This window comes from Cynara cardunculus (genome assembly GCF_001531365.2).
Source record: "Cynara cardunculus var. scolymus isolate 2C chromosome LG 7, CcrdV1, whole genome shotgun sequence".
In the NCBI taxonomy this organism is placed as follows: Eukaryota; Viridiplantae; Streptophyta; class Magnoliopsida; order Asterales; family Asteraceae; genus Cynara; species Cynara cardunculus.
This window is the reverse complement of record NC_037534.1, coordinates 4,754,851-4,767,706: the sequence shown is the minus strand read 5'-3', so window position 1 is coordinate 4,767,706 and position 12,856 is coordinate 4,754,851. Positions and strand designations below refer to the sequence as shown.

General features: G+C 31.4%; 1 protein-coding gene across 1 annotated transcript; it reads right to left on the bottom strand.

The window, feature by feature from the left end:
* Positions 1 to 10,223: 10,223 nt before the first annotated feature.
* Positions 10,224 to 12,656, bottom strand: LOC112515487 (probable indole-3-acetic acid-amido synthetase GH3.1). The gene is made up of 3 exons (XM_025122336.1): positions 12,337 to 12,656; positions 12,130 to 12,231; positions 10,224 to 12,031 (listed from the first exon to the last, which is right to left on the bottom strand). The coding sequence occupies exons 1-3, from the start codon at positions 12,654 to 12,656 to the stop codon at positions 10,654 to 10,656; spliced, it is 1,800 nt and encodes a 599-aa protein (XP_024978104.1). The 3' UTR covers positions 10,224 to 10,653.
* Positions 12,657 to 12,856: the final 200 nt, after the last annotated feature.

Here is a 12,856-nt window from a genome sequence, read left to right as displayed (position 1 = left end):
TGTTCATTAGGTTCACACATTGTTTTGATGAAGATTATGAACCTAATTTTTCAATTGTTCATTAGGTTCAGACATTGTTTTGATGAAGATTATGAACCTAATTTTTCAATTGTTCATTAGGTTCATACATTGTTCATTAGGTTCACACACATGTTTTAATCTTATCTGGATGCCGTCGTCTGGTAATCCTTCCAAATCCTCCATTGTTTTGATGAAGATTATGAACATAATTTTTAGCTACTGATTTAAGATATTGATCGATGAGATTGACGGTTTCTTTATTGATTGGAAGTTACATAATAGGCTGACAAAATAGGATACGTTAAGATCATTCACTTTTTACAATTCTATCATCTGAACCATTGTGAACCTAATTTTTTTATTAATATGGTAATTAAATAATTAAATTTTTAGTCTCAATAAATGACAACCGTTGGATGTTCAAATCAACGACCAAGATCGGTTAACAAATTTAACACGATAATCTTAGTTAGTATTTGAACCAGCCCCTATATATATATATATATATATATATATATGGGCCTAATCAAATGAGAACTAATTAGTTTGTGATAACTGTGAGAACCAATATTAACCACAAATCAATAGATAAATTAGGAAATTTATAATTTTGGCAATTTTGAATTAAAATATTAATGCAAGGATATTTTTGGTATTTTAAAACTTTCCTCCCTCCTCTCTTCTCTCTCCGGCCACCGTCCTCCGGTGATACTACAATGGTATCACAATGCATCATATATGTGCTTGGGTATCACATTGATGTCGTTTGTGTGGTCGATCGAATATGTAACACAGTGGTATCACTATGCATCTTATATATGATTAGGTATCACAATGTATCTTTTGTTTAACAGAGTCAATATTTTTAGGTATCACAGTGGTATCATAGTGGTATCACCGGAGGACGGTGGCCGGAGGTCGGAGAACGGTAGCCGGAGAGAGAAGAGAGGAGAGATGAGAGTTTTAAAATACCAAAAATATCCTTGCATTAAGATTTTAATTTAAAATTACCAAATTTATAAATTTCCTAATTTATCTATTGATTTGTGGTTAATATTGGTTCTCACAGTTACCACAAACAACTAAGTTCTCCCTTTAATAGGCGCATATATATATATATATATATATATATATATATATATATATATATATATGACCATAAGAACTTTATTATGCAGTAACAGTGTACGCCATAGAAGAAAGTGCAACTCCGGGTGTTGTAAGCGTATACAAAGAGGACCGACTCTGCAAAGTCAAATAGCGAGCAAATTATGGTTATTTTGGGATGTATCAAAAGTTGGGTTTTTTTTTTCTTTCTAAAATAAAGAGTTTTTAGAAGTTGGTTCTCTAAAACAAAGATTTAGAAAGTTAGTATCGTAAGATGGTAGTTTTCGAAAATAGTTTCGAGAATAAAAACGAACATAAAATCAGTTCCATTTTGATACAATTTTATCCTCCGATAAGATAATCAATAACGCCTTTTTGGATGTATTGTCTATTTTGGGAACAATTGTGTTTTTCTCTCCTCACTTTTTTCTTTTCTTGCATACCTTTCAGTTTGTTATTTGGGTATCTCTTCTAGGGGGCAAATAAGATTAAAGTTGTGTACACAATTATACATGTCTATACATACATACATACATACATACATACATACATACATACATACATACATACATACATACATACATACATACATACACACACACACACACATATACATGTATATACTTGTGTGTCCACACGATACATCATGATGCATCTCCGTTTGAAGGCAAAAACTCGAGTCCACAAGCATGTTTCCTGTTTTGTTCTATTTTTCGTATCTTTCAGTTTTATTTTATGGTTTTGTGTGGTATTGAGTTATGAATTAGACAATATATAAATTGATGATTAATTTACCAGAAATTTGGAAAGAGAATCACAAAATTACGGGGTTCTTAACTTTAAGCCAATATTTTATGTATGTTATATTAATAGAGTTAATGGTTATTTTATATTTAAATGGTTTTATCAGTAGTTTATTAGTTAGTTCTATAAACTTCAAATATGGAATTTCAAAAAAAAAAAAAACGTTTTTAAAGTAAAAACTACGCATTTTATGCACACAATAATAAGTTGTAAACTTGAATTTTAAAATATTTTAAAAACAACATATACATACCTTATAATGTGTATAGCTCAGTTGGCAAAAAGAAGGTGACTTTGTCCAAATACAAAAGAGGTCATGGGTTAATCCCAGTCGTTCCACCAGCCTCAGCCACTGAGTAAATCAAAAAAATGTTTCTCTCACATTGATGTTGTTAAAGACGGTTTTCCCGTCGAACCGGTTGGAGTTATCGGTAATCAAATTTTTGTCTGAATATCGTAAAAACATAGACAAATATGATATAATTTGAAATCTATATAATATATATTTGAGTTTTTTTATATATATATTTTACATATTTATAATTAAATAAATGAATTTATTGAAACATTAAAGTGATAAATAAATACTTTAAACGTAAATAAATTGAATATTTGGTCTGTTAATGTGGGAACAAAAACATACCAAAAATAGAAAAAGAAACAATAAGAATAATTATCTCTGTGTTTTTTCAATAATTGAAGCACTGATCACCTCAGCTTTTTCCATAACTATTTAATTTTATTTATTTATAATTCTCATTTTTCTGAATTATTTTTAATTTTTATCATTTTTAATTTAAAACCATAAATTTTACAATAACGAACAAATTCGTTTCGAGAATGCGTATGTTCAACCTATTAATTGTCGTTTGCAAGATTACCCTTTATTTTTACAATGGATTTTGATGATCTATGAATTTTTTCGGTTGATGACACCATTTGACTATAAAAAACGGAACTATGTATATTTTCAAAAATCATCATTGGTTTGTTGGTTGGTTCCTTAGTTTTCGTAAGTGAGATCTTGTGTTTAAGTCTTTTATTGTAATAAAAAAAAACATAGTAAATCTGAAATTAACAGCTAAAAACTAAGGGAGTGTTTGTGATTGCTTATTTGAAACAACTTATGCTTTTCTACAAAAACACTTATCAACTTATCATAAGTCAGAAGGGTTTACCTTCTTAAAAAACTTTTTATTACCAGTTTGGCACTGATATAAGTTGTTTATCCAAACATTCAAAAGTGTTTATTACTGGTGTCGCACCGAAATAAGTCAATAAGTTATTTTTATAAACAATCTCAAATGCCCCCTAAGAAATGATGGAAACAAGATTCGAACCCACACCTGAGATGGGAAAAAAGTCGTCCAAACCAACTCTGTCTTCACAAACTTGTATTATTATTGTAGTTTCAAAATATATATGGTAACACCACACATCACAATAAGTTTGTACCTTTCGAAACCCTAATTTTTTTAGCTTAGACAGAGGAATATAGCGATGGCATGTGCCACCATATCTGATGAACCAGGCCCCCTGCATACGTAGGCTTATTTCTTTTGGTGCGACTAATTGTTAGCTTTGGTTGATTTTGTTCTTTTTTTAGTTGGCAGTGTTTTGTTTTCGCAGTGTACTGTTTAGCCCTGTTGCAGGTTTCTTCTTTGTGTTTTAGCTCTTTTTTGATATAGATTCATTTTTCGTACCTGGTCAATCTATTATTTGGTTGATTTACAGGTTATGATGGTTTTTTAAAGACATCTGATTGTAACATTTATAAGATAAAACACGATAATTAACATTTAATTAATAAAAAATTAAGTCATTCTCAATCTAATTTGTTAAGAGGGTTTAATTGTTGGAATTTGCTTTAACTAATTAATAAAAAATTAAAGTGATAATGATAGAACACTAATTAAACTGTGGATATGTTTTCAATTTGAGGGACAAACACTCAAAATTCAATAATAAAATAAGTAATTTCCAAGTAGATAACATCAATCAAATCAAATGTTATGGTTTTTTTTGAAATAAAAATATTATTAAATTAAATAATTATATATTTAGTAAATTATTATTAAACCCCATGTTTTTTTTATAAAATATCTTATTTATATTATCAAATTTTTAAAATTTGGGTTGTATTTTATAATACTAATAATAATAATAATAATAAAAAGTTATAAGTTTTTGGCCCATGGTTAAAATAAGTGGTTGTTTGTTTACCTTTTAATAATTTTATTAAGAGACAGTTTTTGAATACTTAAGAAGTGAATCTTATTTGGTAAAAAAAAGTCTGTTTATTAATGATTTTAAAACTACCTGAATGATTTTGTATCATCGGTGTCCCTTAACCATTCAGCGTTCTAATTTCATTGTAAATAATTACAAATAATTATATTTCACTTTTTATTATATCATGAGAGTCTCTTAATCATTCTGCACAAAACCATTCAGCAACTGTCAAACAACCTCTAAGCATGAGTAGACATGGGAATAAGTTTTTTTAACTCCATCAAATTCTTCTTTTTAATAATTATAAAGTATTCAAATTCTCCTTTACTTTCTCTATTTTGAAGAATCTGTTTGAGAAAAAAAAACCCATCAAACATTTAAATTTTTTTATTTTGCAGAAGCTTTTATCTTCTCTTTATAAAATTTTAAACAATTCCATCGGGCTTTTGCAGAAATGCAAAAAACAACGATCGTAATTTCTTGATATCACTCTAAATTAAAACAATTATACGTTTTATTTTCACACTTTCTTTATTTGAAAGATCTATCGTAACTTATCCAAGGGTCTTTAACCTAACGGTATCATAGTCTTTGCTCTCCTAAAAGATAAGGGTTCAAAACTCATCAAATATGAGCAAAATGTATGAGTTTATTTGTTACATTTGCTGTATTTAATTATTGTATATTTAAAAAAATTTAAAATAACCTAAATTCACCTTAATTTTAAAAAAATCTGTAATAACAAATTTGTTTGACATGACCTTCTAAACTAAAAATCGAAAATGATGAGTACATCAATAAATGCACCCTTTAAATTCACTTTTTATGCCAACAGAAAAAAAAAAGCAAATATTAATTGAATAAATAATAAAAAATAATAATTAAGAAATTAAAACAAATAAATGCAAACAGATTGATTTGTTTCTTTAATTATTCCACAGCTTTATTCATTTCTACTGTCATTCTGGTGGCTCAACATCCACTGAACTCTAGATAAATAAATTATTATTCACTTTTTTAATTTTAATACTCTTTTTTAATTATTTAATATTTTAAAAAATCAAATATCAATAATTTTTCAAAAATCTAACAACATCTTTAATAAAATAAAATTTTCAGATATTTGGAATTTTTTTCGTTTCAAATATATAACACTTTTTATGCATAAATAATCAAATAAATTAAACTTAAACATAAATTTAGGGTAAACAGTAAAAAAAAAGGGATTTTATAATTACCAACTGTAAATAATAAAAGTAAGGCCGACCATTCGCAGAAAGAGCATACAATTTGCTCTAATCTTTTTTGCATTCCAGTCTTCTTTTTCATCCTAAAGCTTTCTTGTCTTTTTCCTTTCTTTCTAAATTATTTACCCATTCATTATTTATTTTTTACAGTCATTTTTTTAAAAGTAGATGTCTTATTTTCTTATTCTTTTAAGATTGTGCTTAACAAACTAACTGATATATTAATGATGTGCTTAATAAAACAAGCTGATAAGTTAGAGTACTGTTGTGTTTCGTACTGTTTCTAGTGTCTTTGTTTTTGGCATTTCATCTGCTTCGGTTTTGTTCTTATTGCCTTTGGCCTCTAAACCTTGTAGTGACCTGTCGCCACCTCATCTAACTGTTTTGCTTAATAAAATTTAGATGCCTTCAAAGAAGAGTAATTTTTTATAATTTTATTGGAAAAATATAAAGAGTATAATTAATTAAAATATAAAGACAGTTAACCACAAGGGTCGTGTCCGATTGGTTTGAGTTTGGACTCTAAAATATCAAAAATGTCTGGAAGGTCCCAGGTTCGAATCCAATGAAGAATAAAAATCCCCTTGTGGCTACAGGTTCAGATGCGGTGACTCCAAACTACCCACGAAACAGATTGTCGTTCTGAGATTAATCAGTTTTTATAGCGGGTTGGATATCCAGGTTTATAAAAAAAAGACAATTTGTAAACAGGATTATGGCTACTAAACATGACATGAGAAAGTTTTAATCAGGGATTATTAAGCTTGTTAGAATTTATGATACGGGTATTAAGTCATGATAGAAGTAAAATGCATCAGGACAACATTGTCCTCTGAAACTGCTATAGAATAATAAAAAGAATATCTGACTGATAATTGAAATATATTATAAATTTAAATTATTTATTTAAGCAAACAAATAGTTTAAATTCTTTAATTCCTTTAAATAAAGGTTTCTTTAGCCTTAGACATTATAAAGTAAAAGGTCTGCTTTGTTTCAAAGTGCGAGTTCAAAGTTCAAATTAATTTTATTTTGGTTATAATTAATATGAAATTTCATTTTATTTTTAAGGTTTTTTTCCAATAAAATAATATTTTATTTTTAATTATCAATAATTAGGTTTGACTTGAGAGGTAATTAAAGTTCATTACATATTTTAATATTTTACAAAAAGTTATCATATAAAAAAAAATCATATATATATATATATAGGGGTTGAGTTCATGTGAGACAAAAGTTTTTTCGTGAGACTCGTAAGACCAAATTATGTTTAATGATTAACTTTATAAGCAATTGATATAATGGTCTAAAGTTGCATTGTGACAATTTTGTGATTATTGAGAAGTCTCGTGGCAATTTTGTGATTATGAATGTTCAGATTGTAGATTTAATCTAAGGATTGAGAATTGGTCTTACGAGTCTCATGAAAAACCCTTGGTCTCACATGATCCCATGTATATATATATATATATATATATATATATATATATATAGGGTTGGTTCACGTAAGACCGACATGTTTTTGCAAGAGCCATAAGATCATATTTTTACATTTGAAACTTTATAACAAAATACTATAAAAATTATCATACTATGATGCATATATATATATATATATATATATATATTGTTTACGATATATTTTTTCGAAAAAACCAAAAATATAGTGGTGACAACATGAGGGCAAAGGGCATCCAACTTTACTTAGAAAGTGAAAGACAAGTGAGCAATCGCATTCGGTGTTAAAGTTGAAATCGAAAACAACTAGACATGCAAAAAGGTTCCCTTGTACGTTTGTATATTTTCATTCACTTATATGTATTACAAGAGTACTCGTACAATGTAAATAGATACATCTCGATTTTATTGTTCTGTATTTTTTGTCCTGGTCAATGTTATAATATGATTTTATATGGTTTTGAGAAAACTATAATACTTTTATTTTTGAATAAAATATAAATACGAAGACATGGTAATAATTTGAAAAAAAATATATATATTGATATTAGTACCAAATTAACAATTTAAAGTTTCTCTTTTTTTGTGTTATTTTTTTAATTCGCTTTTTTTTATTTTTTGTTTAATAATATACTTTTTTATGAAGATATAATTAAGTATTTTATTAATGATTATCTTAATTATATTTTAGATTTTTTATATTTAAAATGAAATGTTTATCCTCTATTTGATTATTTTTATCTGTAGTTAGTTACATGAATTCAAACATTGAGCTTTAATAAATTGTACTTACGCATAATTTACGTGTAATCTTGAATTTTAAGTAATATGCATTAATAAACATTACTTAATGCATAAAAAGTGGTTTTAAGAGTTTTTGTTAAATGTTTTATAATATAGTAAAGATGTGTATGCGTGTATATATATAAGGTTTCGGTAGAAACCCAAATTGATTAATAGCCCGAAAACCATCCACATCACGCCAATGTGTCCCTTTTTAAAGTAATATTCATCATGAATAACACATTCATGATGAATTACCCATTCATATTTCTAATGAATATACCACAAGTCGCAATGTGGAATATCCGGTGGTGCCTAATCAATTTTAGGTTCTAAAAGAACCTCCTACACAACACATGTGTGTGTGACTGACAAATCAACATATTTCAACTTGGATGCGTGTTACCATTGAAAAAAGTTATGGTTAAGCATATGATGGTAAAGTAGGTCCCGCCCTGTGTCTTTTATATTAAAGTAGTTTTCTATGGTATATGAGAAGACGTAACTGATTTTGTATTTATGTGATTATCGGTCAGGTTTTTATGCTTCATGTTAAATAAAGTTGCAACGTTTAGTTTTTCCGTAAGTTATTAAGGTATTGGAATTGTTATGTTTGATAAGATTATGTTTTAGGAAATTTCAGTTGGAGTCATCTATGTAAACTTTTCCGACTTCATTCAAAAGTTCTAGTGTTTTGTTCTCGAACTACACCAAAAAAAACACTAAAGTGTTCTATACGCAATAAATACTTCCTTATCCATAAGCAGTTCAAATGTACAGTATCATCTTCAACTTCATCGATAAACATTATCTTATTCACCCGCAAGATTGCGATTATGCCTTGGCTTTAGGGGTGCTCAAAAACCCAACCAACCCGATGAATCCAACCCAACGCGAAATAACTCAACCTGAAGCAACTCGATGTCTAATTGAGTTGTAAAATTTTCAAACCGTAGGTATTGGGTTGATAGTGGGTTACTATTATTTGAACTTAACCAACCCGATGAACCCGATATTATTTTATTTCTTGGATTTAATATGATTGTTGAATTTCTATTAATATATGCATTAGACAATAAAACTATCACGTACACTCTTCATATACATGTCTTTTCAATCTATTCACATCTCTATATAACTCATTTGTATATATGTTCAGTAATTGTAAACATATATACGTAAATTGAGAAAATTAACTAAATGTGATATACGTAAGAAGTATGGATAAGTTGTATCAAATGGTTGATGATGAAAAATAGATTATGAGTAGAGAAATAACATATTCAAGGTTAAGAAAAATATTTTAATGTATCAAAGTATCAACCCGACCAACCCGTACGGTTTTGGGTTGGGTTGGATTGCACTTTCGTTTGGGTCGGGTTGGGTTAAGATTTTTCAAACCGCAAGCATTGGGTTGGGTTGATCAAATATCTTCAACCCAACCCATGAGCACCCCTACTTGGCTTGCATTTCACAAATCAACCTTGAGAAAGTTGTGTGCTTAGAATCTTCTTGTTGGTATAAAAGTTCTATCGTGTCTCTTGCCTTCTCCAAAATCAGTTCTCCTATTCTATTCACACAGTTTCGCTTGTCCCGTTTGATATCCCTGTTTTTCTAAATAGCCAAAAGATGCACGTTTGATCATTTTTATGTGTTTGACATTGTACATTGACTATTTTTCAAATGAATTTTCTTTATCAAAGGACAACTGCAAATCCTTTGGACCACATGTTAAATGATCTGTTTGTATTCACATAACGGTTTACGTATTGGATTTGTCATTGTTGATTTTATAACAATTTTTATATGAGAAACCATTATTGAGTACGTTTGATCTATATTTGTTTACGTATTTTACCATATCACCATTATATAATGAATATATCTAGTAAAAATACGGTAAATGGTATTTAACTATTAAGAAACTTTACCTTACAATCATACGATGAAAAAAAAGCAAATTGCATGAAAAGGTAACGTATTTTAACTTGATTCCATTTAAGATAACATAATATTAAAACTTTCATTTTGATACTTAAGATGTAAAGTTTTAAACATTTAAGTACCCAGATAACCGGTTGAAGCATTAATCGGATAAACATGTTGAAACATTAACCGGTTAGATTAGAAGATCATGTCAACAGATAATATTGAATTGGATATACATCACTTGCCACATCAGCGTGATAATCGGTTAATGCTTCAAGCGGTTATCCGTATACTTAAATGTTTAAAACTTTACATCTTATGTATTGAAATGGAAGTTTTTAAAGTACGTGACTCAAAATAAGAATCACGTTAAAGTATGCTACTTTTTTTGCAATTTATAAAAAAAAAAACAATAAACTAATAAACATTACAAGTAATCATATAATACAATATTATTTTTTATTAATATAATGTGACATGAATTCATTTTTTATATAATACATAAATTAATAATTGAATTTTTTTATATGTTCGTCTTATTATTAAATAAAATAAAATATATTTTTATATTTAAAAAAAGCAACAGAAAAAAAGATATGAATTGACGGGACATCACATAGATCACGTGCATAAAAATCCATGCATATAACGCCCGCAGAATACAACCACCAACAATATGGTATGAAATTAATTTACAATAAAGCCCATTAAGAAACATACATTACCAACAAAACCCCCCTTTAAAATAAAATAGTTTACATTAAAGCCCCTAGATTTGTAGATCCTCCTCGAGACGATACAAAATCTGCTTTTCGGAAAAGAACTTCACTTGCCACAAATGGAATCTTTCCGTCAGTGACGTTTCACCTAAACCCCAACATAAGACAAACGGAAAACGTTATTCGTACATACCATCTGAAAATTACACGTTACACCCTTCAATTTTCAAAAGTTGACACACTTTTCAAACCTACAAGATTTCTTTTGGTCTACAGTCCCAAGGAGGAGGGAGCATGTTTCGTTGGTGGATACCCAAATTTTGTCTTTTACGAACCACGTTTTTAATTCAATTTTAAAAACGTCGTTCAGCAGTCCAGTGCGGTGTCGTTGGACTGAAATGCACCGAGATAACTCTCGAATCGAGCAGTTCCTTGATCGGTGTGAAACTGATACATCTTGGAACTTTGTACTGGTTAATGGAAGCGCCTCTCGAGATCGCGTAATCCATTAATTCTTCAAACGTTCCGTTTTGCACCACTCGAATCTCCAACGGACCGATCGAGTTATCAGCGACCCGGCTTTGTCGATAAACCGAGTTCAAAGATTCCTCCATTGCCAAACAACATTGATCTAAAACCTCATCAGTTGGCCGGAAAGTTGGATCTTTCATCAGCAATTCCCAGTAGATAACATAGTGGCCGGGAATAGTTTTGGTGTCTCCGTAGCTGGTGTATTCCACGACGGTGGTGTTGAATTCTTTTAGAAGCTCCGACGCGTTTTCCACGGCGGTCTGAAGCTCGGTTTCGTCGGTTTTATCAGATTCGATGCTCAGTAGAACGTTTTTCCGGCGAATGAATTTGAACTGTGGGGCGGAGTTGTGAAACCCTTTGACCTGGAGAATATCGCCGACACGGTACCGGCAGAGACCCGAGTACGTCGAGATTACGAGCTCGTACTCTTTTCCGAGCTCCAAATCGGCGAGATCAAGAAGATGAGGCGGCGAGTCGCGTGAGATTGTCACCGGGTTCGATGGATCATGTGGGATGAACTCGAAGTAACCCATGTTCGGCATGATGGTGTAACTCACCTCCGAGGGTTTCACCATCGGAGTTAAGTTCAGTCCGAAGTAACACTCCGACGAAGCGTACATCGTACAAGTCTGGGGTAAATTCCCACTGTAATAATCGAGGATCGGAATGTATTGAGCCATGGCGCCGGTGACAATAACGTCGAGATACTTGGTGTTGGGCCAAATCCGAGTGATGATACCTTCCCAGTTCCCTTCACAGCATTCTTCTCTGATGAACATAGCCAACTCCGGCATCGGTTTCAGTATCTTGGAAATACATTCCCTGATCGCCGGATCGGTGATTTTCGAGCTCAACTCGCCGGACTCGATATCGAGAGCGAGTTGTGACCAGTTGAGTTGGAGAAACTTGATGGCTCGAACGAGACCGGAGGCAAAAACAGCACCACATCGGAGAACTTCTTCACGATAAACGAGACCACATAGCATTTGAGAGTACATACTTTGGAAAGCGTCAACACAGAGAATGGTTTCATTGGGGCTGGTGTAGACATTATACGGGTCAAAGGGTCGGGTCTTGAACTGCTGACTTTTGTAGTAGCTTGTGAGAACGGGTCGGGCCACCAACCCACTTGGGGTTTTTGCCTCCGCCTTGATGAACAAGAAGTACAAACCTTTTCCTTTATCTAAACCAGGCACATACCTGCAACAAATTAAAACCACCATTAATTTCTCAATATTTAAAGAAAATTATTTAGTATTTTGATCAAGAATCACAAAAATGATTAATTAGTTACATACAAGTTCATAACAGGCATTAGGAGACTGTAAAGCTTCTGTCTGCGATCCATCTCTGCTGCAATGGTGGGCATGAGTTTTCTTTCACCCGCGGACGTCCCCGAACTATCATACAAAAAAGTAACAAAAAAGCATATTAGCTAAACGTTTAGAACACTTGCAGCAGAAGGGTGGAAAATGAATGTATATTATGAGGAAAAGAATACCAACCTTGTGAGGAACTCAGAAATGGGGTGAGATGAAAGGATGGGAGACCGATCGCCATTAGCAATACGTTGGATATAAGGTTGAAGGTCTTCATAGGTGATCACCGGAACTTTCGACTTAAAAGTTTTCCGATCAGTCGCGCCGTTGAGACACCATTGTTGCAGGTACTCAGTGCCGGCATTCTGAGCCAGAATCTCCGACAACACATTCTCTTGAACGGAGTCACAGTTTTTGGTCATTTCTTCAATGAACTGAAGAGCTTTAGAATCTTTCTCACACGCCGGAGGTCCGAGGGGGGAAGAGGTTGCAGAATCGACGGCCATGGTTGCAGGAATCTAGAGAGAGAGAGAGAGAGATTGAATAGGTAGGGTTAGGGTGTGGTGTTTTCGGAGGGGGGGGGTGGAGGGGGGTTTTATAGGGTGGTGGAGAGATGCCACGTCAGAGGAAATGGTAGCCGAAGGAATAATGTTGTTTTGGAAGGGTTTTGACGGAGGTTTGCATGAAAATGTTTTGGGTGTAGACC